The sequence below is a fragment of the Erythranthe guttata genome, chromosome 5, assembly GCF_056151865.1.
Source record: "Erythranthe guttata isolate IM_541 chromosome 5, IM_541, whole genome shotgun sequence".
NCBI lineage: Eukaryota > Viridiplantae > Streptophyta > Magnoliopsida > Lamiales > Phrymaceae > Erythranthe > Erythranthe guttata.
The window spans coordinates 3,762,801-3,785,677 of NC_142537.1; the positions used below are offsets into that span (position 1 = coordinate 3,762,801).

General features: G+C 35.0%; 5 protein-coding genes across 6 annotated transcripts in view; 1 reads left to right on the forward strand and 4 right to left on the reverse strand.

The window, feature by feature from the left end:
• LOC105973849 (E3 ubiquitin-protein ligase, putative (DUF177)) overlaps window positions 1-14,621 on the reverse strand; it is a 51,779-nt gene extending 37,158 nt beyond the window's left edge. The window contains exon 1 of the mRNA XM_088818634.1: window positions 14,598-14,621. Within this exon, the coding sequence (XP_088674760.1) occupies window position 14,598 (1 nt within the window). The 5' untranslated portion in view covers window positions 14,599-14,621. The remainder of the gene's footprint in view (window positions 1-14,597) is intronic.
• Window positions 399-8,237, reverse strand: LOC105960032 (Nucleoporin autopeptidase). 2 transcript variants are annotated; one of them, XM_012984200.2, is made up of 13 exons: window positions 8,064-8,237; window positions 7,716-7,779; window positions 7,156-7,458; window positions 5,553-6,122; window positions 5,052-5,279; window positions 4,325-4,959; window positions 3,610-3,691; window positions 3,425-3,497; window positions 2,940-3,078; window positions 2,683-2,802; window positions 2,406-2,574; window positions 1,741-1,800; window positions 399-1,276 (listed from the first exon to the last, which is right to left on the reverse strand). In XM_012984200.2, the coding sequence occupies exons 2-13, from the start codon at window positions 7,729-7,731 to the stop codon at window positions 600-602; spliced, it is 3,072 nt and encodes a 1,023-aa protein (XP_012839654.2). In that variant the 5' UTR covers window positions 7,732-7,779; window positions 8,064-8,237; the 3' UTR covers window positions 399-599. The 2 variants fall into 2 exon arrangements, with proteins under 2 accessions (XP_012839654.2, XP_012839655.2); XM_012984201.2 differs by having other exon boundaries at window positions 2,683-2,799; window positions 8,064-8,234.
• LOC105959993 (WAT1-related protein At3g30340) lies at window positions 14,321-16,544 on the forward strand. The gene is made up of 6 exons (XM_012984156.2): window positions 14,321-14,551; window positions 14,682-14,744; window positions 14,863-14,979; window positions 15,241-15,652; window positions 15,915-16,066; window positions 16,156-16,544. The coding sequence occupies exons 1-6, from the start codon at window positions 14,370-14,372 to the stop codon at window positions 16,361-16,363; spliced, it is 1,134 nt and encodes a 377-aa protein (XP_012839610.2). The 5' UTR covers window positions 14,321-14,369; the 3' UTR covers window positions 16,364-16,544.
• A 176-nt stretch (window positions 16,545-16,720) lies between these two features.
• LOC105959981 (uncharacterized) lies at window positions 16,721-17,502 on the reverse strand. Its single transcript, XM_088818638.1, has one exon. The coding sequence runs from the start codon at window positions 17,441-17,443 to the stop codon at window positions 16,865-16,867; it is 579 nt and encodes a 192-aa protein (XP_088674764.1). The 5' UTR covers window positions 17,444-17,502; the 3' UTR covers window positions 16,721-16,864.
• A 915-nt stretch (window positions 17,503-18,417) lies between these two features.
• LOC105959982 (putative receptor-like protein kinase At4g10390) lies at window positions 18,418-19,889 on the reverse strand. Its single transcript, XM_088818629.1, has 2 exons — window positions 19,383-19,889; window positions 18,418-19,286 (listed from the first exon to the last, which is right to left on the reverse strand). Exons 1-2 carry the CDS (start codon window positions 19,771-19,773, stop codon window positions 18,613-18,615), a joined length of 1,065 nt encoding a protein of 354 aa, XP_088674755.1. The 5' UTR covers window positions 19,774-19,889; the 3' UTR covers window positions 18,418-18,612.
• Between the last annotated feature and the right edge of the window lie 2,988 nt (window positions 19,890-22,877).

The window sequence follows — 22,877 nt, forward strand, 5'->3', positions numbered from 1 at the left end:
CGACTCGGCTCACAAAAAATAGGGTCGGTGAAAATATAATCGTGCCGAGCCATCGGGCTTCGGTTAGATCCGTCTTAATTGCCGGTCCTATTAGTAAGTGACGTGTGCATTTGCACCATACGAATTCAAAATTCCAAACACCACATATCTGAGGTGGGATATTTGAGCCACACAAATTCAAAATCAATACACATGCTTTGGACTGTAGATTTGAAACACCGCTAAATTTTAAACGAGAACCGAGAAACCAATTAGTAGCAGATAATACGTGTGCAGGCATCTCAACTAAGACAATCATTTTAACTATAATATTCATTTCTTCACGTTCAAGAGACGCAAGAAAAACGATTCAATTGAAAAGTTCTCACGTAACCAAAAAACGCCGAGAAAAAAAACCATTCAAAGACAATATTTCAACATTTTGCACTACGAAAAAGGTATAAACATTGTCCAACTATATAACAATAGCAAAAACAATCCAAACCAAGAAACCATAAAAGAAAAAAAAAAAAAAAAAAAAACATCAACAAAGTAAACCCACCAACAGCTGAAAATTTTTACACGTTGCAAACTCAAACCCACATCACCAACACATTCCCCTAACTCAGATCATCTTCTTCGTCTCCAAACTTATACACGCTGAAATGGTTGACTCTGAACTTCCATTCTCCTTTGACTGGATCATAAGAAACAAACTCCGCCCCTTGATCTTCAGCTTTCCTCTTAAGCATCTCTTTGTACTTTTCAATTCTCGCCCCTTCAGTGTACTGTTGACCAGTCTTCTTATCGAAACATTTTATATTAAGAAGCGTCACCTCAGCGGGTTTATTAAGACCTTGCCCAACGGGTGGTTTCTTGCTCTCGTCCATATAAACTATCACCTCTCGATTATTGAACTGTACGAGTGATTCGAGATCCAGCCTTCGTACATCTGTTTCACCAAAGAACTTGATGCTGCCATAGCCTTGTCTGCCGACCACAAAGTCCTTCACGTGGCGGCAGAAGCCAGACTCGCCTCTCTCCTTTGCCGCCAGCTCCTGAATTCGTGGCTCTGTGAAGTAATCGGAGTGGCGGAGCTTTGGCATCTGTGCCTCAATGTCTGCTCCGTGCTCGTAGACGATTGCTGCTTCGCCTGCTCGATGGCCTGTGAGTGTGATGTACGAGTCTCCCTTTTCCGGTGTGGAGAAACCGTTTGTTTTTTGGTTCCCTTTTGTATGAGATGTATCTTGTTCCTTAGTGTGGCCGTTTGCCACTGGGTGATCTTCAGTGGGGACAGCTGAGTCACAAAACAGACAACATATGTTCAATATTACACTTTGCATGAAGGAGAAACGGTTACAAACAACAGCATAAAATATCAGTTTCTTTTTTCCTTTTTGGATTACTATGGAAAAGGATGACCATTTTTCAACTGATGATATGATTGAACCGGTCCTACAATGTCCCGTTATCAGCACCACTACTCATTCAGATACCAACCAACACCACTACAAAATGTTTTCTAATATTAATATATATATATATATTTTTTATATTTTATGGAGAATAAAATAATACATAACAAATTTAAGTTAATAATTTGATTTTTTTGACCCCTCAGCCCCCTAGACAAAAGATCATTTGACTCGCCATTTATCAAAACAATCGTAAAACATACGAACTATTAAACCATTTATCAAAATTTTATGTAAGAAATCATTGCAGGATGCTAACGGCACTTCATATAAATGAACCACTCACCATCTTTGTCCTTGGTCATGTGCCCATTTGTAGAGTTAAAATCATCTCGACGCACTTTACCTGTGATCAGAAATGAAATAATCATAAGGATATGTAGAATGTAGTAAGTGAAGGACCGCCACACAAAACCTAGAGCCAGCATTTCAGTTGATCTACAAACATGCAGAACCAGCACCAAAATACACTCGGAGAAAATGTGTACACATGGAGGAAATTGAAATAGCTAGGGAACAATCATCCCAAGAAAATCCAATATAGTCATTACGTGTTTAATCTATTGTGGGTCTGTGTTCAAAAAACAATCTATTGTATGTGACTAGAACTCCATTACTTCAACACTATTCTCAAGATGGGCAAAGATATTCGTGCATCATCCCTCCACTTAGTTGGACAATACAAGAAAAGCTCTTCACACTTATTCAATGTTGCTTCAAATAAACACATAAATCATAATCACATCTGCGCTCGCTTTTAGAAGAAAATATAAAATAATTAGCTAACAGGTGGCAAGTGGTACAGAGTTCTGCTGTATAGATTATAGATACTTGCAATGCAAATTTTCGTAAGAAACTGCCAGTGCTATCAGCACAAAAAAAACTATTTCTAATCCATTACAACCAGGAAGCATTGTATCCAGCAATAAGATGAAGAAATATATTAGTTACCATTTTCATGCTTAGGAGCATCGGTGGCCTTCGTTTTCTCTGCACTGGATCTAGAATGCCACTGTTCCAATGGGCGAATTACTAGAGCTCTTGGATTCTCTCTGGGAACAAAAAGAGCATCCGCTTTTGGCGTGCTAGGTGTTTCTTCATCATCATTAAAAAATGGCACCTGATTGTAAAAAAATTAAGTGAAGAAAAGGATTAACATCCTTACACGCTATTCCAATGAGAACATCTTTGACAGTATATAGATTATAATATAAGGATTAATCATTACCTTTGGACCATCAGTTTTAGGGTGGTATTGTCTAACAGGTAGCCTAATACGCCTTTGAGAGAGGTGTCTTGACGTCAAAAGAGATGATATCCTCACAGGAGCTAGTTTTTCAACTACCTGCTTGAAAATGTCAGTCATCAAACACATTCTTTATGAATGAACTACTTTGACTGATAGACAATGTCTTTGTGAAAGAACCATAGGTCAAAGAAATCATGCAAGATTTCCTTGTTTAGTCAAAATATAAGAATACTTACTGGCAAGCTCGAAATTCCATACTGAATTGAAGGAGAATTGCCTGTGCGACCAATTGACATCTGGGGCATTGCTGGCAAAGTTCCAAAAGGGTTTGTTATTGGGGCTTGCTGTGGAATCACAGCGTTCTGAGTACTTGGCCTGTCCAATCAAGCAACAATTTCAAGCTCAAGAAAAAGGAAATGAGAAATAAATGCATGCATGAACATTGAGTGGTTAGGCTCGACTCTACATTTCCAGTTATACATGTAGATAAATGTTGGATGAGAAACAGAACATAGCTCAGAAGTCAACGGCAGCTGCTCAAAGCAAAACACCCTTGAGCCAAACCACCTCAGTTATCAATATTGAAGTGAAGGACGAAAATAGGAGCACATCATAATTTAGGGGAGCATAATATGTATATGAAAGAGTTCAATTGACACGAAACAACAAAATAACAAAATAAGTAAGACTGGAAAAATAAAGTAACCAGAACTTGACATACGGTTGTCCAAATGTATTATTGCTAAACATGCCAGGGGTGCCGCCAGGGGTGCCGCCAAAGCCACTTGTAGCAGCTGCAAACATACACATGTTAATCAAAACAATAACCGACTGATTTCCACAGATAAGGGAATAACAAATTGGCATTGTTAGGGGTAATAAAAAAAAGGCTTAATGCTGCTTAACCTGCTTGCGTCTGACCAAAATTGCTGAAGAAGCCACCAGAACCTTGAGCCGGTTGTGCAGATTGAAATGGTGTGGTAGAGGGCTTCAAAAAAAAGTAGATAGTAATTAATTATGAGGTAAAAGCAACGGAAACAAGAGAGAACAAATTGCCAAAATCAGGCCAACTATCATTTTACAGAAAAATGCATCAAGAACCAATGATAACTGGTTAAATTAGTTTATATGTACTTGTCTACTTAGCCACTTTAAATCATGCTTCCACACTTGCAGTATCTGAATGCATGAAAGCCAACAGCATATGATAGAAACTCCAGCTCAATTATTGATTCCCAGATCCTCACAGCTTGCTTAATTATAAATATTGCAATAGCTTTCGCAAATAAACATTCAGGTCCTCATCACATATCCATTTAACAGAACTATGGAGCAATCACATTTCCTTACCAACCGACAGGGTATGTCTATATGTTTTTATGAATAATCAGGCATGCACAAAAAGATGCCAGCTTCAAATCCTTCCCTAACCTATGCACAATCCCATGGCTCAAGTTCAGTACAGTTATCTTTAGTATCCCAATTAGACTCAATATCCTGAAGTATTTATTGAATAAGTGAACCTAACCTAAGTTGTGAAGCCTTGTCTAGGTTTGTTTAAGTGCATTATGGAAATGACAAGCACGGATAAGAAGAGAAATTCAGTTCACGAGTAACTCACAGTTGTTTGACCAAACCCCAAAGTGTTATTGTTATTTGGCATTGATGGAGTGCTGGAGAACATATTTCCACTGAAGCCAGTTGATGGTGTAGTAAATAAATTCGCCTGACCAAACGCTGGTGCAGTTTGTCCGAAACCAGAGGGAGTCTGTCCAAAAGTAGAAGTAGTCTGCCCAAGTGTAGGTGTAGTTGATTGGAATAATGGGGAGGACTGAGTGTTGCCAAAACCCAAGCCACCACTAAATGCAGATGCAGTCCCCTGACCTGATGTGGTGCCAAAAACAGAAGGTGACCCAAAAGGAGCTGTGCTGGAAGAGCTAAAAAGAGACGGGGAAGTATTCGCTCCAAATGTTTGAGTTGTGGATCCAAATATTGAGGATGGTGCTGACGATGTCGAACCAAATAGGTTAGATGTAGTTGATGTCCCAAAAGGTGAAGACCCAAATGTCGAAGTGGGTGTAGGTCCAAACCCTGTGCTATTAAACACTGGGGTTTTGGGAGCAAATGGATTGGAAGATGTTGAAGATGACAAAAGATTTGCAGATGACTGTCCAAATGCAGGAGTAGATGACGATGCGAAGCCTGAAGTATTAAAGCCAGCAGCAGCAGTTGCCTGACCGGCAGGAGCTGGCCCACCTGTGTTTGGTACAGAAAAGGAGTTAGCAGCATATTATGTAGAATATTCTTTACGAGTTCAAGATGTCTATAAATTTCAACCAGCAGATCACCTTTATCCCCTAGCTGGTAGTCCTCCCATCTAAGTTCTTCGTGGCTTTTATCTTTGTAGACCGACATGGCTGAAATAGATTCTAATTTTCCAGCTGGCTGTGTCCCATTGGCACCATCAGTCTCAGGTGTTGCTGAGTACGGAGATACTCTGCTTCCCCCTCGTTGCGCTCCAAATGTAGACTGGCCCAAACCCTGATTACCAAAAGCTGGGGTCGTAGTCTGCCCTCCTGCAAATGAATTATGTCAATACTGGGCACAGAAAGCAGTTATAGAGGATATACAATTTCTGAAACTGTACTTAGAGGCTTTCCAGAAAACTTTCTTATCAAAATGATTGGTACATCTCTGTGAAAGAGAGCATAGAAACTAGGCTCAAAATATATTTAATGAACATCAAGTACTCGGTCCTGATTGTTTCAGTGTCCTAGCTGAAATGCAAGGTTCAAACACAGCTAGAACAGACTTACTCCAGAACCTCATCAAAGACAAGAAAACCTTACCAAAAGAAGCACTTTGACCTCCAAAGGGTGATGTTGCACCAAACTGGCTGCTTCCAAACGCAGAACTTGATTGACCAAATGCTGGACTGGATCCAAAGTTTAAAGCAGGAGTGGTTGAAGCACCAAATGGAGTAGCAGCTGTGGCACCAAATGGAGAAGCAGTTGTGGCACCGAATGGAGTAGCGCTTTGGGTAACACCGAATGCGGGTGTGCCGCTTGTGGTACCAAATGCAGGTGTCGTAGAAGCGCCAAATGCTGGAGTTGAAGACCCAAAAGGAGAAGTAGACGCACCGAAGCCACCACTCGTGCTACCAAAAGTAGGGCTTGCTGTAGAACCAAAGGGAGCGCTACTAGTCCCACCAAAAGCTGATGTACTTGGTGCCCCAAATGCAGTAGTGCTTGATGAACCAAATGCAGATTGACTTGGAGCACCAAAAGGGGTCGTTGAACCAAAAAGATTGCTCCCAAAGGCTGGTTGTGATTGTTGCGTCGAACTTCCAAAAGGACTTGATTGAGTATTAGTAGATCCAAAACCACCAAAATTAGGCTTCTGCCCAAACACAGATGAACCTATATCCAACAAAATTAATGAAGTCAAGAAAACCATGAAAACTGTATGATCAAAATAATTAATTCAGCAAAACAGTTATGAGGTCAAGCGGGGAGAAATAAGAGAATAGTCGAGCAATAATGACAAAAAAGATGTTTCGAAAATAAATCAACAAATAACGGCGAAAAAGCTCCACTACCCACTTCACAGACCATTACGGCAATTTTTTTACACTAAAAACGCTTTTTTAGATCGCTGGTTGTCGGTTCCTTAATACCTTACATGATTGAACAACCAAGCAAATTCATAGTTGATAAGTAATATTTCTTCAAAGTGTATATGGAAATATTCTAAAATTTATATTTTACAAAATAACAAAAAATTATATTCATAAATACATCCCTAATTTTTTATATTTTTTTTGACACACGACCCATTTTTCCTAACTTTGGGATATGCAATGTTATTGTGTCTGTTTCCACATTTCGTCGTTTTCGCATTTATTTGTGTGTGGAACATACCAAAGACTCATAAACAAAATTCCATAAGTATTTCATAGAATACATATGTGATCTTATTCCAGTGAAACCACTATATTCCATCACTGGTTCTGTTGATTGTAGAGATATCGGTATAGCAAACAGATCCCATTCTCCAGAAGTGTGTGAGAATTAGTATGCTAAAATTCTCAATTGGAGTTTATGTTAGTTACTTAATTATACCTTCTCCTATCCCTCTTGACCCCTCTAATTGAAAGAGAAACATAGGTCATGAACTGTTGGGCACCCCTCCACTTTAAATCATAAAACTGTTCTCTTCTTCACAAAACAAGGTTATGAAATTTCACTCCCCACCCACCCACCTCCCCCTCCACTTCTCACCTTTTTCTGACAAAAAACATGACTATATGGCCATCACATAACAAGATACCGTAGAGAAATTTAGTACTCAAATAGATATGAACGGTTAAAATATTACATCAGGAGTTAGAGGCTACAAGCAGAAACACTAGTGGTGAAAACGTATTTAATTCATATTTACAGATGCACTTACCACCAAATGCTGAAGATGAGTTCCCAAAAGCAGAACCAGGTGAAGCTCCAAATGCCGGTGTTGAACTTCCAAAAGCAGGTGATGATGAAGCACCGAAAACAGAACTGGAACCTAAAGGAGAAGAAGACTGAGCGCCAAATACACCAGTAGACATGCCGCCAAAAATGGAACCCCCAGTCTGTGAACCAAAAGGGCTCGTGCTACCAAAGGGTTTCGGAGCAAATGGATTGCTATTAGCATTATTAGTCTGACCAAAAACTGGTTGTTGAGACCCGAATGGGCTGCTGGACGACTGCCCAAAAGCTGTAAGATGACAAGAAAAACGTTAGTAAAGAAGACACTTGCGTACTATGTCCTTCATATATACAAATTATACACCATAACAATCGCTGCACTCAATTTCACTGTTACCAAAACATTAAATCAATGGAGGTGAGATTGAATACAGAATAATTAGCAGAGCAATTAAGAGGAAAATTAAATGCAAGTGCAACGAATAATGGCAATACAGAATAACTAAACGAATGTCAAAATCTAAAAGTTGGTTAGCCGGAACTTACGGTTGCTTCCAAACATGATTCCTCAGCAACGCAAAAACAGTAGCGAGTTTCTGTCGATCCAAATCTGAACATCAATAAATAACAATACAAACTCATTAGCGCAATCACAAAAAGTGCAACCAAAATACAACGCAAACTAAACAAAATTTCAGTCGTTTATAGTATATCTAACACGCATTCCAACAGGTCAATCGGCAAATTGAATTACATAAAACACAGGTACCGACATTGGGGATTGAATTGCGTTGATAGAAAGCAACAATTCGATAGCAAAAAACTGATACTAAAACGACAAAATAAAACCGAATAGAGAGAACTAGGGTTACACATATGCGGGCACAGCCGTACCTGCTAACGGAAGACGGCGGATCCACCACCAAGCAGCGGCAGCACGACGACTGCGTACGATGAATACGGGGTCGCGTAATTAAAAAGCTGAGAGCTCGACGAAGAAAAGGGGCAAGAGAAGTTGTAAATCGATAATTACTTTGTGGGGCATAAAATAATGAGATATATATTGATTTATTGATTATATTTTATATATATATATATATGAACGGGGAATGCATGTGGGCTTTTTTGTCTTATTGGGCCTTCAAAAGTTAAACAATTGTTTGGGCTCGTATTTATGTAACAAGCAGGTCCTTAACTTTTCAGAAATTACATTTTGACACCACTTTTTTTACCCTTTGATTGTTTGAAGGGCAAATTGTATTTACCCCTCTCAATCGTAATTATCAAAAAATATATTTTAATTTTACAATGTATATATGTTGTAAATACAAATTAAGTGTATTGATTAGTAATAAATAAAATAGTAATTGTGTGATATTTAATTAATAGTTTAGTGTATTAATGAAGACACGTGTCTCTTAGGATAAGATAGCGGAGTTACCGATATTAATATTTTCTAGATATAGAACACTTACCTCGATAAAGTTATATGAACGTTAAATATAGATCAAAATACATGTATGTAAAGTAGACCCTTGTTAATAATAAACTCGATCAATCAATAAACTAGTTTAACATACGTTATAAATATTTACCATCCTCAAATATTTTCACCAATATTTTCCGAATCCTTTCAGATTCCTGCAAAATTTTCCTGAAATCTCATTAGTTCAAATTAGTTTTTCCGGCAGAATCTCGATCTCCCATTACCCGAAAATGTTTGCATACTCTTGAGAAGTTTATTGGATTCACCTCTGTACATACAGTTTGTTTTACGACACACTTGGCATATACCAACGATTTTACTGCACACTTATTGTGAGATGATTAGCTTGTCTTTTCACCATTGTTAAGTTTGGTGAGCCATGCCGGTGATGGGAACTATAATAGTGAATGGAAATTATTGCGGCGCTGCGGTGGAATGGCTGGTGATAAAAGACGGAGGTTGGGCAACGGATTGTGGAAATGAGAAATTTTAATATCACTGAAATAATAGAAAATATATTTATATTTCAAAAATTAATTTATTAATTTAACATTTAACACTAATTTATTTGGAATATATATTCTAATAAGTCGGTAATTACGTGCAATTAGTTAAAATCCTCATATATATGTTAATTAGTAAAATGATGTTAATTACATAAAATTCTATTTTTACCTCTATATTTGAAAACAAAAATAGAATGGTTGCGGCTATATGCAATACTAATTCCACTTGTGCAAGACTAAATTAAAGAAAGATTCCAAAAGATTCAATTTTATTAAGATGAAATGACAAATATACCGGCCCATAAATTAAATGGCTTTTGTTTGCTCATGCAAGACCAAATACCAAATAATAAAAAAATATGAAACAACTAAATTTCGACATTAAGGTGTCGAATATATGTCCATAAATTCGACACCTTAGTGTCGAAATTTAGTATATTTGGACTAATTTGCTAATAGTTAAATTTTGACACTAAGATGTCGATATTTTACTCCAAAGTCGACATCTCAATGTCGAATTTTACCTATAAAATTCGACATGTACATGTCCACTGTGTGTGCGCGGGATTTTTTTTTTTTTTTTAAATATGAAACAACTAAATTTCGATATTAAGGTGTCGAATATATGTCCATAAATTCGACACCTTAATGTTGAAATTTAGTATATTTGGACTACTTTGCTAACAATTAAATTTCGACACTAAGGTGTCGATTTTGTACTAAAAAAATCGACATCTCAATGTCGATTTTTGCCTATAAAATTCGACATGTACATGTCGACTGCGTCTGCGCGGGAATTTTTTTTGGAAAAACGATATTCTAGCTAAAAAAACACATAAATGCATATTTTCTTGGGTTTTTCCACCGTAGATTCTTCTATTCTGATGTTTTCTGACCCCATACTTACCATCTTTGTAAGATTTGTTGAGTTTTGATGATTTTGAATGTTTAGGTTTTGTGGGTTTGTAGATGAGGAAGGAGAAAGGTTTTGATGGAGAAGATGAGAGTTGGTCTTGTGGTTTTGTGATAGGGTTTTTTTTTTTTTTTTTTTTTGAGTTTTTGGTATTGCACATTTGGAATTTTCTACTTTTTTATCAAGTAAGGGTAGTATAGTATTTATACATTAAAATTTTTAATTTGATCTTGCACAAGTGGAATTAGTCTTGCATATAGCCAAATAGAATTTGATCAAAAATAGAAAAATGGTGGAAGGATTGGAGATGAAAAATAGATGGTAAAAATAAGATTTATGTATATAGTGATATGGAGGTTGACCACCATGAGTGGCTGAAACTAAATCGCCATTATTTTAGATATATAATTACGGTTGTAAAGTTGTTAAAAACACCTAAGTTTGATTTTAAAAAATGACGATATAAAGACCGATGGTAGATGCTCTTACTCATATAAGACACAAAAAGTTGTTGATAATAAATGTTCTACCACTTATGGCATCTCAATTAATCATCCTTTTTATCTTAAATGGGAATAATTACTGGACAAATGGAGACATAATTGGGAAAATTTGTCTAAAGTTTTTGCCAAAAGTTCAAGGAAAAGGACTTGCAATAAGGTTATATATTCTTCAATTTAAAACAAATATTTATGGACGGTAACTATATTACATTGAGGGATTTTCATAATTTTTTTGGAAATATTCCAATCTTCAAAATTTATTAGAAAAAAAATCATTTTGTAATCGAACATTTGTATACTCCCTCTGTCCCATATTATATGTCTTTTTAGAGAGTTTTTCTTGTCCCAAATTATTTGTCATTTTAGATTTTCAATGCATCATTAATTGCATTATTTTCAATTTTACCCTTTATAACTCCTAATTAGTTAGTTGTAAAACAATTAATATCAAGGATATATTAGTATTTTCCTATGCTTTTTACTATAATCGATACACATTTATTGATTTTCTTAATATGTGTGAAACAACCCAAAACGTCATTTAAATTGGAACGGAGGGAGTATTATTTATTCACAAGATTTAGGCTACGTTTGATATTAAAAAAAAAATTCACTTCTTTTATCGATTAGGGTTTTTTAGTGAAATTTTTAGATTATGTTGATTTTGTTTTAATATATTTGTTAGAATTATAGAATTTAGATTTATAGCTTTTATTTTTGTCTAAATAAATATAATCTAATAAATTGAAGGGATAATTAGCAAGAACCTTCTCATCTAGGAAAATGAGTTAAGGAAACACTCCCTTCAAAAAATAATTAAAGAAAACCCCCTTAGCTAATATTCCACCCATGTAATATTTTCATAATTTCCAAAAGTACCCTTAGTTGTCTATTATACTTTTTCAAAACCCTAATCTTATATTTAACTTTTCATTCGGCCGTTTTTCCGTTTCTAGCTTTTTTCTCTTGTCTCTGTTTTCTCTTCTTTGTTTTCCTTTTTTTTTTTCTCTTTGTTTTCTCCGGCAATCTTCTCCGTCGCTGCCGCCGCCGTCGCCGGAAGATGGAGAAAGAAAGAAGAGGAAGCACCCATCAAACATTATAATTGATTTTGATAGTGATTCTGAATTCAAATGCCACGATTGCTACATCGGCGGCGAAAAGAGGTAAAATTGCCAATTTATCGCCGGAATCGGATTTTAATGGGTGATGGTTCTGCTTTGGTTGGTGGTGCGAGTTGTGATTTTATTTATTTATTTGTAATAAAAAAAATCGTCATAATATCAAAGTAAGGTGGTGATGGTGTGTTGTAGCGGCGGTGTGGTGACGATGGGGAGACAGATTTAGGGTTAGTGGATCGGGCGGAGGACGGCGCATATAGAGAATTTCGCGCAGGTTGAAACGTTAATCGACTATGTACATGTTCATAGTCGATTAAGCTAATCGACTGCGCTCTGGCAGTCGATTAAAGTTGATCGACTCTTTTTTTTTTTTTTTTTTGTTTATTGATTCCAATTGTATAAACAATTTGTAATGTTTGTAATATTTTTTGTATTTGTAATATATAGTTTATTTTGCATTTTTTTGCAGTTGTGATTTGTTATTTTTAGTAGCAGATTCTTAATCGACTATGTTTCACAACATAGTCGATTAATATGCTTTATTGACTCCAATTTTTTATTTTTATTTTTGTTTTTTATTTATTTATTCCAATTGTATAAATCAATTATAATGTTTGTATATTGTTTGTTTTTGTAAAATATAGTTGAGTTTGCATTTTTGTAGTTGTGATTTGTTATTTTTAGTTGTCGGTTCCTTAATCGACTATAGTTCATCATAGTCGATTTAATATGCTTCATAGTCGATTAACATACATGATAGAGAAAAAAAGTTAAAAAAACGAAAAAAATTAAAAAAAAATTAAATAATAATAATAATAATAATAATAATAATAATAATAATAATAATAATAATAATAATAATAATAATAATTATTATTATTATTATTATTATTATTATTATTATTATTATTATTATTATTATTATTATTATTATTATTATTATTATTATTATTATTATTAAAAAAAAAAAAGATAAAGACACGGGTGATGGGTCATGGGTGGTAGTGTGTAAGGTGGAGGGACATAAATGGGAAAATGGGTGGCTAAAATTTAGAGTGAGTTTTTACCAAATGGTGTAAAATAGTTTGGGCATTTCCCTAGTAAAAGAAGTATTGAGGGGTTATATCAAAGAGCCCCTAAATTGAAAGGTATGTAGTTAACTGTTTTATTTAGGTATTATTGATAATTCAATTAGTAAATAAATATATGTTCAACAATTATGAGGGTTAAAATAATCAAATTGCATTATTTAGATACTATATTTTTTTAACGTTATCAAACAAACTTAAACATTCAATAATCACTGTTGTATTCAACATTCAGTGTTCAACGCTTAATTCTTAATTCTGTCAAAGATAGCCGTAGTGAGATATATACACGATGAATATATATATTTATAATATTATCTTAATATTATATGATATTTTATTTATATTTTGGAATACTCGAGATTGTTTCCTGAAATTAAATTGGATCGGAAATTAAAATTTCCAATAACATATATTATTCTTTCCATTCAAAAAAACAAAGAAACAAAAATTGGAAATTATGAAATTTGAGTGAAAAACATCTCCAGAATTAAGAAATTCCGTTTCGATTTCCACTCATAAATACTTGCTTAGGATATCAATATTAGGCTTGAAAGAACTAAAGTTATAACAATATGTTCTTCTTTTTTTTTTCCTTTTTTTAATCAAAATTTGAGGATGGAACTCAGTCCACTCTGGTCTCGAGCGGGCTCGATTCTGCTGCCAAAACTACGAAACGAAAAATAGTCAAAAATCGAAACAAACATAACTTCATATTTTCTCGCGTAGTCTTTTTGAATGCCACTTCCTCTGTTTTCTTTTTCTTTATTTATTTAGCACATGATATATAATATAAACATAGATACTTAAAAACAAAAAAACGAATTTTCGATTCGTTTAAGCTGCTTTTACAGACCTTTATTTGCCAACTTGATGAACTATATATAATAACATATGCTCCAATCTCCATTGCAGCTGACTTATGATATATATATATATATCAGATGCTTTCATTAATTAACATAATAAAAACACTTTATACTTAATTAACTAGTAATTAAAAAAGTGGCGTAAACAATATTAATTAATAATCATATCCTAGCTATAAAGAAAAACCTAGTGGCATGAGGATTAATGAATATAATGTGAGGTTGAAGATAAAGATTTGACATGTTGTTCTCAACCTGCACTGTAAAAACAAATGAGATGCCGATTATATATTTTATCGATCATTTCAAACGAGAATTGGATGCTTCGACTGTACGTGTGAACCATTTATCCTTCATCCCCACTCGTAGATGCTAACACTAGCCCTAAGATTATTGTTATTATTATTTCTGTAATTATTTATTATGTTTTTATTATTATGATATTAAACCCACGTGATAAATATTTTTTTTGAAAAGAAAAAAGAAAAGGGATCAAGGAACAAAGGAGATGCTTAGGAGAAAAGTATTAGTGGTCAATGAAATTATTTAAAAAAAAAAAAAAACATTCTTGATTTTATTTGTTGAAAAAAGAAGAGAATATGCATTGAACTAGTTACACAAGACTATGTATGTATATATATATATATATATAGAAGGTAGTGTTGTATGTATATATATAGGATGTCTTGTATATAACAAATATATGATATATCTAAGATGAAGAGCTTTGCTAAGTGGTACCCTGTTATAGCTATGATAGCTATTGATATGGCATTTGCCATTAGCAATATACTTCTCAAGAAGATCGTCAACGATGGGGTCGACCGTTTGGTCTTCATTACTTATCGCCAGTCGATTTCCGCACTCTTTTTATCCCCGTTAGCGTTCTTTTTAGAAAGGTCGTTCTCCTCTCTCTCTCTCTCTCTCTCTCTCTCTCTCTCTCTCTCTCTCTCTCTCTCTCTCTCTCTCTCTAAATATATATGTATATGTACTTTTCTTGATAAATTGATGAAGTTCGTGTACTTGCAGGGGAAATAGGCCGAAGCTCACATTGAGCCTATTGTGTCACCTCTTCGTGAGTGCGATTCTCGGGTATGGTTTGAGCGACCAACGAAATATAGTTTCGGATGCACATTTAATTTCTTTATAACTATTGAAGTTTTTGAACTCGTGGGACGCTATTTATTTTATTTTTTTCATTTTTTTGTAGGGCATCCGTAACACAATATCTCTTCCTTCTCGGCATAGAGTACACTTCCGCAACTTTCTCATGCGCCTTCCTCAACATGGTCCCCGTCTTCACATTTCTAATGGCTCTACCATTTCGGTATCTATATATCCCCATGTTTTAAATTTCACCTTATTATGCTGCATTTTAGTGGCGGAGCCGGCATACAGTCATTGGGGGCCGTGGCCCCCATCACTGCTCAAAAATCTTTTTAATATAGGGATTTTATTATTTTTTGGGGCCTATTTTTGCCCAGCAAAGATAAAATTCTGGCTCCGCCACTGCAACATTACTTTTCTTCAAAACTTAGAATTTTTAATTGTCCGACTAATTAATTATCGTTATTCCTCGATTGTGAAGTTTAGAGACGGTAAACGTGAAATACGGTAGCGGGAGAGCCAAAGTGGTAGGTGCACTAGTGTGCCTTGGAGGTGCAATCTTGCTAACCTTTTACAAAGGGGTGCCTATGTTTCACTTTCCGGGCCCAGAGAGCAGCGTTGCTCGATCCGCGGGCCCACGCGTTGAGCATGTTGAAGGAGATCAAAGATGGGTTATTGGTTCGGTGGCTCTATTTGCGGGAACGTTGTGCTGGTCTTCGTGGTTTCTGATTCAATCGAATATCGGGAAAAAATATCCGTGCCAATACTCTAGCACCGCTATCATGGCCATCTTTAGTGCTATACAGTCCGCCATTTTGAGCTCCTCCATTGATCGGGAGCTTTCGATCTGGATTTTGAAGAGGAAATCCGACATTTTTGTCGTTCTCTATGCAGTAAGTATATTTTTTGGAACAATGTTTTTCATTCCGAATTCTGAAAGTTCCAAAAATTGCACTTATAATATCAATATTTATTATGCATTTTGCATTGTATATGTGAGCAAAAAAATGAAATTTCCGAATTTCGCCGATTATGATAAAAAAAAAAAATTACGATTTGGAAATAAAAAATTTCATTCTGATTTCCGATTTTTTTTGGTTTAATTATTAGTACATGCAAATAGAAAATGAGACGTCATTTACGTACGTGATGCAGGGGATTGTGGGATCGGGATTGTGCTTTGTGGGAATGTCGTGGTGTGTGAAGAAACGAGGACCGGTCTTCACTGCAGCATTCAGCCCTCTTGTCCAGATACTTGCGGCAATGTTCGATGTTCCGGTTTTACATGAGCAACTTCATCTCGGAAGGTCACTATTGAATTTTTTGCTTTTTTTTTTTTTTTATATACTATCGAACGTATTTATTTATTCTTTTTTTTTTTTGGCATGTGTTGCAGTTTATTAGGATCAGTTATTGTTATCTTTGGATTGTACATTCTGCTATGGGGGAAAGATATAGAAATGCAACAAAAGCAAGACAAAGAACAACTCCAGGAAATTCCTCAAGAGAAGAAGGACCAATTAGAAGAAGAGTTTCAACTCGTAAAAATATCGGTTGAACCGGAACCGGCTTTAGCCAATACTTGTTCTACGAGATCCGTATAAATTACGGCCAATTTTAAAATATCGGTTGAACCGGAACCGGCTTTAACCAACGTTTCGTTTGGGTCGTACGATTAGTTATGATTAATTAAATAATTAGACCTTATTTAATATTCAGATAGTTCAATAATTTTTCAGGTCGATTGGCCCGCAATTTTTTGGAAACAAAAATGATGTCTAGTTATCTTGTGGATTGGATCTCCGATAATCCAATCACACAATCGAATGCTAATAAGATTTGATTAATCTTATATTGATAATCAAACGAGGCTAAAAAGGAATCTTATCTTCACATTAATATATGTTATGAGTATTTTTGATTATATTTCAATACAAGCAAGAAAACTCAATTACCATAGATTATTGCAACTAGTATCAAATTCACACCAAATTAAGGTACAACATGCACACACATATATATAGATATATAAGAAATTAAAAAAAAAAAAAAAAAACCAGCTTAATAAGCACTTATTCATATAGGTTGATATATGGATTCATGATTTAGGGCTTCTTTTCGTCATCACTCGTACTCTTGTCCGAACGTTCGGTCAAACGGTCGTCGCTTTTGTTGCTAATCGACCCTCCCCGCTTGTTGTAGTTGTTCTTCCTCACCTTCTTTCCATTAGTTTTGTTGATGACATCATCATCATCCTTTTGCCGGTGGTGGTAGTAATCCGAGATGTCCAAATGGACGCCGGGGTCGTTCGTGGTGTAGGTCCCGCCGAACATGATAGAATTGTTGATGGCTTGGAAGTTGCTGTTCACATATGTGGCAAGGTCCTCCTCCTCTTGCTCGGGCCGGGCCGGGCCTTGCTGGCCCGGCCCGGTACCGTTCTCGTCCGTTTCGCCCCCGCGCATGGTGGCCCCTAGGTTGGTCCCCGCCAGGGTGATGATGCGGACCCCTCTGTCGCCGTCGTCGTCCTCGTCATCGTGGGGGCCCGAGCCCCCCGATGCTGACGAGGATTTGGGGTGGGAGCGTTGGATGCTGCCGAGGCGGTTGGTGAGAGTCGAGATCATTTCTCTCACCTCTTGGTCGAGACTCTTTTGCTTGTGGTGCTCGCCATCATTGAGAGATGCCATGTTTGGTGGAGGGAAGTATTTATTTTATTTTATTTTAATTAGGTACGAGGTAGTAAGAAATTGAGTTGGATTTTAAAGTAGGGGGAGGAAAGGGTTACTATTAGAGAAAGTGTTCCTTTCTTACTTAACAATGCAAGAATGTGTGTGTAGTTTGGTTTACACTTTAGGAGAAGAAGCAAAAGGTTGCTTGTGAAATGGTGTGTGCTTCTAAAGCACGATTTTGGATTCATGTATTTTTCTTTTTCCTTTTGTATACACGACTCAGATTGTTATCGTTCATTCGACACATACCAACATGTATGTGTGTTTGTGTGTGAATAAATAATAAAGATCTACCTAGATGTAAAATAAACTAATATTGCAATGAGAAATTAAATATCAATTTGGAATTTGTAGATAGTAGGAAGAAAAAAAAATGTAACAAATTTTAGACTATTTCATTTCATATTAAAATTTGGATGGAAGACTTAAGTAATATGAATTGGCTTTGACTAAATAAATAAATAAAAATAAAATAAAAAGACTATGGCAAAAGCCATTATTATTGCCCTACCAGTAGACAAAAAATTCGGTAGTTATTATCAATTTATGTTAGTCAAGTATTTGGAAAAATTTCAAGAATATTTCTTCAAATTCTAGCCATAAAAATGTTTTAAATATAGAAAAAAAACTAGTAGTTAATATAAATACTCTCAATGTAGGTTATTAACACACCTTATTTCTAAAATAAATAATAATATAAAAATTCAATTAAATCAAAATTAATGAACACATCACACCAATAAATTATAAATAATATTAGTTTATATAATAAGCAATTATTACATAAACTCTTTATGTAAAGATTAATTAAATAAATATAATTCTATTCATTTTATTTTTTAATAATATTTTGTTACGATAGGGAAATTACTATTATTTTGTACTGAAAAAATTCGGTACGATACGATAATCTATCATTGCTATTCTCCATATAAAAATTCCGTTGGAGTTCGTTAAACAATCGATTTACGGGGTAATTCGGTAAATAAAAAAAAATCCGACGGTAGTTGTATACAATATAAAATAAATAAATCTTTTTTTCTTTTTTGAAAAAAAATATTTTCAATTGCCTCTCTATTTTCCCCAAAATTCAAAATTTGATGTTCTAAAATCTAAATTAGCAACAATCATAAATGGTAAATCGTGTTTCTCATAACGGTCAAGATTTCAGATGCAGAGGGCCTAACGCCGGGGGCATCGGAGAGGCATCTCGCCGACAGCGCCGCCATCGCTCTAGCTTCTCCCAAGTCGATCTCTCCGCCGGCGAGCCGCGGATCCACCATCTCCGCCACCTTCCCCGCGTCTCTCAGCATCGGCTCCGCCCTCGCCGTCAACCTCTCCCCTCTCGCCGCGCTGAAAGCCTCAACCCCAGTTATCAGTTCCAGAACCACCACCCCGAATCCGTACACGTCGTTCTTCTTCGAAGCGAGCCCCGTCCTCAGGTACGCCGGATCCGTGTACCCCGGCGACCCCACCACCGCCGTCCGATTCGACCTCCACGGCCGCCGCGCGTTCGAATCCGCCGCCGGCGGCGGCGGATCGATCGCCGACGAAAACCCTACCTTCGCCGATCCGAAATCGCAGAGCTTGCAGTCGAGATTCTCGTCGAGCAGCACGTTCGACGATTTCACGTCGCCGTGGACGATGTGCGGGGAGCAGCCGTCGTGGAGGTAGCAGATCGCCTGAGCTAATTGGAATGCTATGGCCACGCGCCGCCTCCACGCGAGTAAGGTGTTTGATGAATGGAGCCTCTGCTGCAGATTTCCGTTGGGTGCGTATTCCAATACCAATGCCCCTTCCTCTGCAAATTATTCAAATCCAACATTATTAAAAATAATTAAAAAAAAATCAAAAACAAAATTGAATGATTCGATTGAAATTAATTGTTCTACTGTACCTGGATGATCGCAATAAGCGATGAGTTTGACGATATATCGATGGTGGAGGCGAAGCAGGATTTCCAGTTCCATCTTGTACGCCTGGCGGAACCGGTGGCTGGTGCAGTTCTGTATCTTAACGGCGGCGGCGGCGGTGGTGGAAAAATCCTGGAATCGACCGGCGAGATAAACAGTGCTGAATCCTCCATATCCGATAATCGGAGACGAATCAATGGTAATTAATCTCTGAATCTGATCCCAAGACAGCCTATTTACTATTCGTTGAGTCCGATCATCGTGCTTGCAATTCGTGGTGGTGGTATCGACGGCGGCGGCGGCGGAGATCTTATCGTCGGCGGCGGAATGTCGTTTTCGCCGGAATTTGACTCTGAGAAATTTCACCAGACCCATCGCAATTGCTTACTGCTTAGCTGTAAATCACTTTGAAATGAAAAACAGATTGGAAAAAATGGGTTTTAAAAGAGGTACTCCAAGAGGAATGTTATTTAAAAACGCAATTTAGCTATAACAAGAAAGATGTACGGTCCCATTCCAATCACACTACTAAAAAGAAAAAAAGAAAAAGAATTAAATGGAAAAAATATTTAGTAGGCCCCGTTCGGTTACTACTATTACTCTTTTCTTCTCGTTTTATTTGTCGTTTTGGAGATTGTTTTGTTTTGTTTTAAAATAGTCGTCTGTCACTTTAGAATTCGATTGAAATGTTTATCGTGTTTTTCTCAATTTTAGCAAAATTAACGGTGAAATAATTAATGAGAGGAATTTCTGTAATGTTTTATTAATATTTTTTTCGAGTCTATACACATTTATTATTTTTCTTAATACATGCGCAATAGCCAAAAATGAGTATTGACTAAAGAGTAAGAGGGTCTTTGGCTAAGCTTATTTTACACAGCTGATAAGTTCTTACGTCTAATAAGATGTTTTAAGAGTTGATAAGCTGTTACATCTTATTTTTATGATTAATTTTTAGAATGTTTGGATAATGAGTTTATTTCTTTTTTTTTTACTCATTATAAGATCTTAAATAAAAAGGTGGGGTAGATGTACTTTTTTAAAAAGATCTTATTTGATCTCCAACAGCTTATTTAAAAAAACATTAAGATATTTTTTTTTAAATACCAAACACTTTGGAAGAGCTTATAAGCTCTAAAACATCTTATAAGCTCCTTTTAACATCTTATAAGCTTAGCCAAACACCCTCTAAAGAGTAGTAGCTAATAAAATGTTCAGTTGACGAGATCCGTACTTACTAAAACACACTACAAATAATGTTAAAATTCGTTCATTAAAAACATCATTATTTGGAAAAAAAAATTAAATTAATAGCCTCCTTCACAGTCGGAGATTAATTTTATAAGAGGCGACCAAATGTGAAATTACTATTTTATCCTTCAAATTGCATATAAATTTTGTTAAAATAAGATTACATATACTAACATAACATGACATATTTGAATAATTTTCATTCCAATTTGAAAAAAGAAAAATAGAAAAAACGTGAAGAAACCACCGCCATGAAAATCGAGGTCCCATGCATGGAATATAATTATGTTCTCATTATAGAGAAATTGACGGCTTATTCCAAAATGGCTCACTCGTGTAGGTGATGTATTTGACTAAAATATTGCATGGACTCTTGATATATATATTATGATTTGTGATTTTCCAACAACCATTTATTATTTGTTCAAGTGTCGGTTCTTCATCTTGGAATTAATATTCATATCTATAATTCAACCGACACAAATGTACATACATATTAATATGAGTACAAAATTTTCTTTACAACATTTTATATTGTATCTATCACCCCTCTCCACCCATTAAAAGAACAAAAAAAAAAACTAAAGATATTTTCTTTTTGTGATTGATGACTACTCAACGATAAAAGTATTACGTTTTTGAAAAGTTTAAAGTATGGAAAACAAAAATTGTGAATTAAAGATGTAAGAAAATAAAGGCTCTTGGAACTGACAATGATACTGAGTTTTGTAATTATGATTTTGATGATATGTGCACTCTTATGTGTTTAGTCTATATGGTTCTTGCACAAGTTGGAAATTTCCATTGCAGAATATTATTACTTATCTATAACTGACTATGTGTATATTGCTGTTACTGAAGCTTTGAAAGAAGCAATTTGATTGAAAGATTAAATTTCTGAAATTGGATTTCTGAGTAAATATATAGTAGTCTTTTATTATAGTCGATCTGGAATTCAATTGTTTAAAAATCTTGTAGAAATGCGGCACTTAGCAACTATGTAGTGCTATGTTGTCTTTGTGACTGCACCGTACATGTTGTTTTATGTGTGAAATGCATGATTCTGAGTAATAGACTTTTGTTTTCTTCACAATTACAAACCCATATATAAAAGGGAAAAAAAATAATATCTCGATTATCCATTTTTGGTTCAAGGTGGAGATTTGTTGGATTTTGAGTCCAAACTGAATTAATCAAGAATTTAAGAAGTGGCCCAATACATTCAACCCAAATTAAACAACACAGCCCACTCGGTGACTTGTGAGGCTTTTTTTATCATTTGATCTTAAACGTAGACTCTAATAAACACTTTCATTTGGACCTCATTCGAGATATTTCGACTCGGCTCATTCCCAACCCTAAAATTGGATCTTTTTCTCTCTCTTTCTCATCTCGCTGTTCCACCCCATTGTTTTTTAAGTTTTTATTTTTATCACTATTATTAGGATATTATTATTATAAATTTATAATTAAATTTTACCAAAAAAAAATATAATTAAATTGTAGTTTATTAATTATTTATATATTTTTTGTTATTAAATATATATTAATTATATTGATAATAAGGATAAAACATAAAAAAAGCTGGTGAGCTTATAAACAATTAAGATAAGCTCGATCTCGGAAAATCCGTTGCAAAACAACTTACGAGAAAACGAAAGAAACAAAAATTATACTCGCAAGCACTAAAAGATGGATTATGAGAAGAGAAACAAAAAACCATAATATATTTTCAAAATTATTTGTAATATCTTTTGTTATTAAATGTTGTTTACATTTAATATTTTTATTAGATAATACTTATATATATAATGAATAAACGCTTGCAACCCTAGAGTAATCCTAATGTTATTTTTGTAGTTATTTTAATTTTAATTTTATCTCTAGTAAATTTCTTTTTTTTTCCTCCACTATTTTTCTAATTCTTTCTTATCTCAATAGTTTTGCACTTTCTTTATTAATCCATTTTATTTGTTAGTAACATCTTTTTTTTGAACAAAAATATATAAATTTTATTTTATTATTACTTCATTTATTTAACAATCAATTTCATATTTTATATATATATATATATTTTTACCATAGGGTTTGTATTATCAGATATATAAATAACTAGTATTCACCCGTGCGATGCACGGGGCGGCATATTTTCAACTGAAAATTCATGTCTGTAAAACAAATTTATGCATATATCAATTATTACGCTCATTGAATTTAAATACAAAACT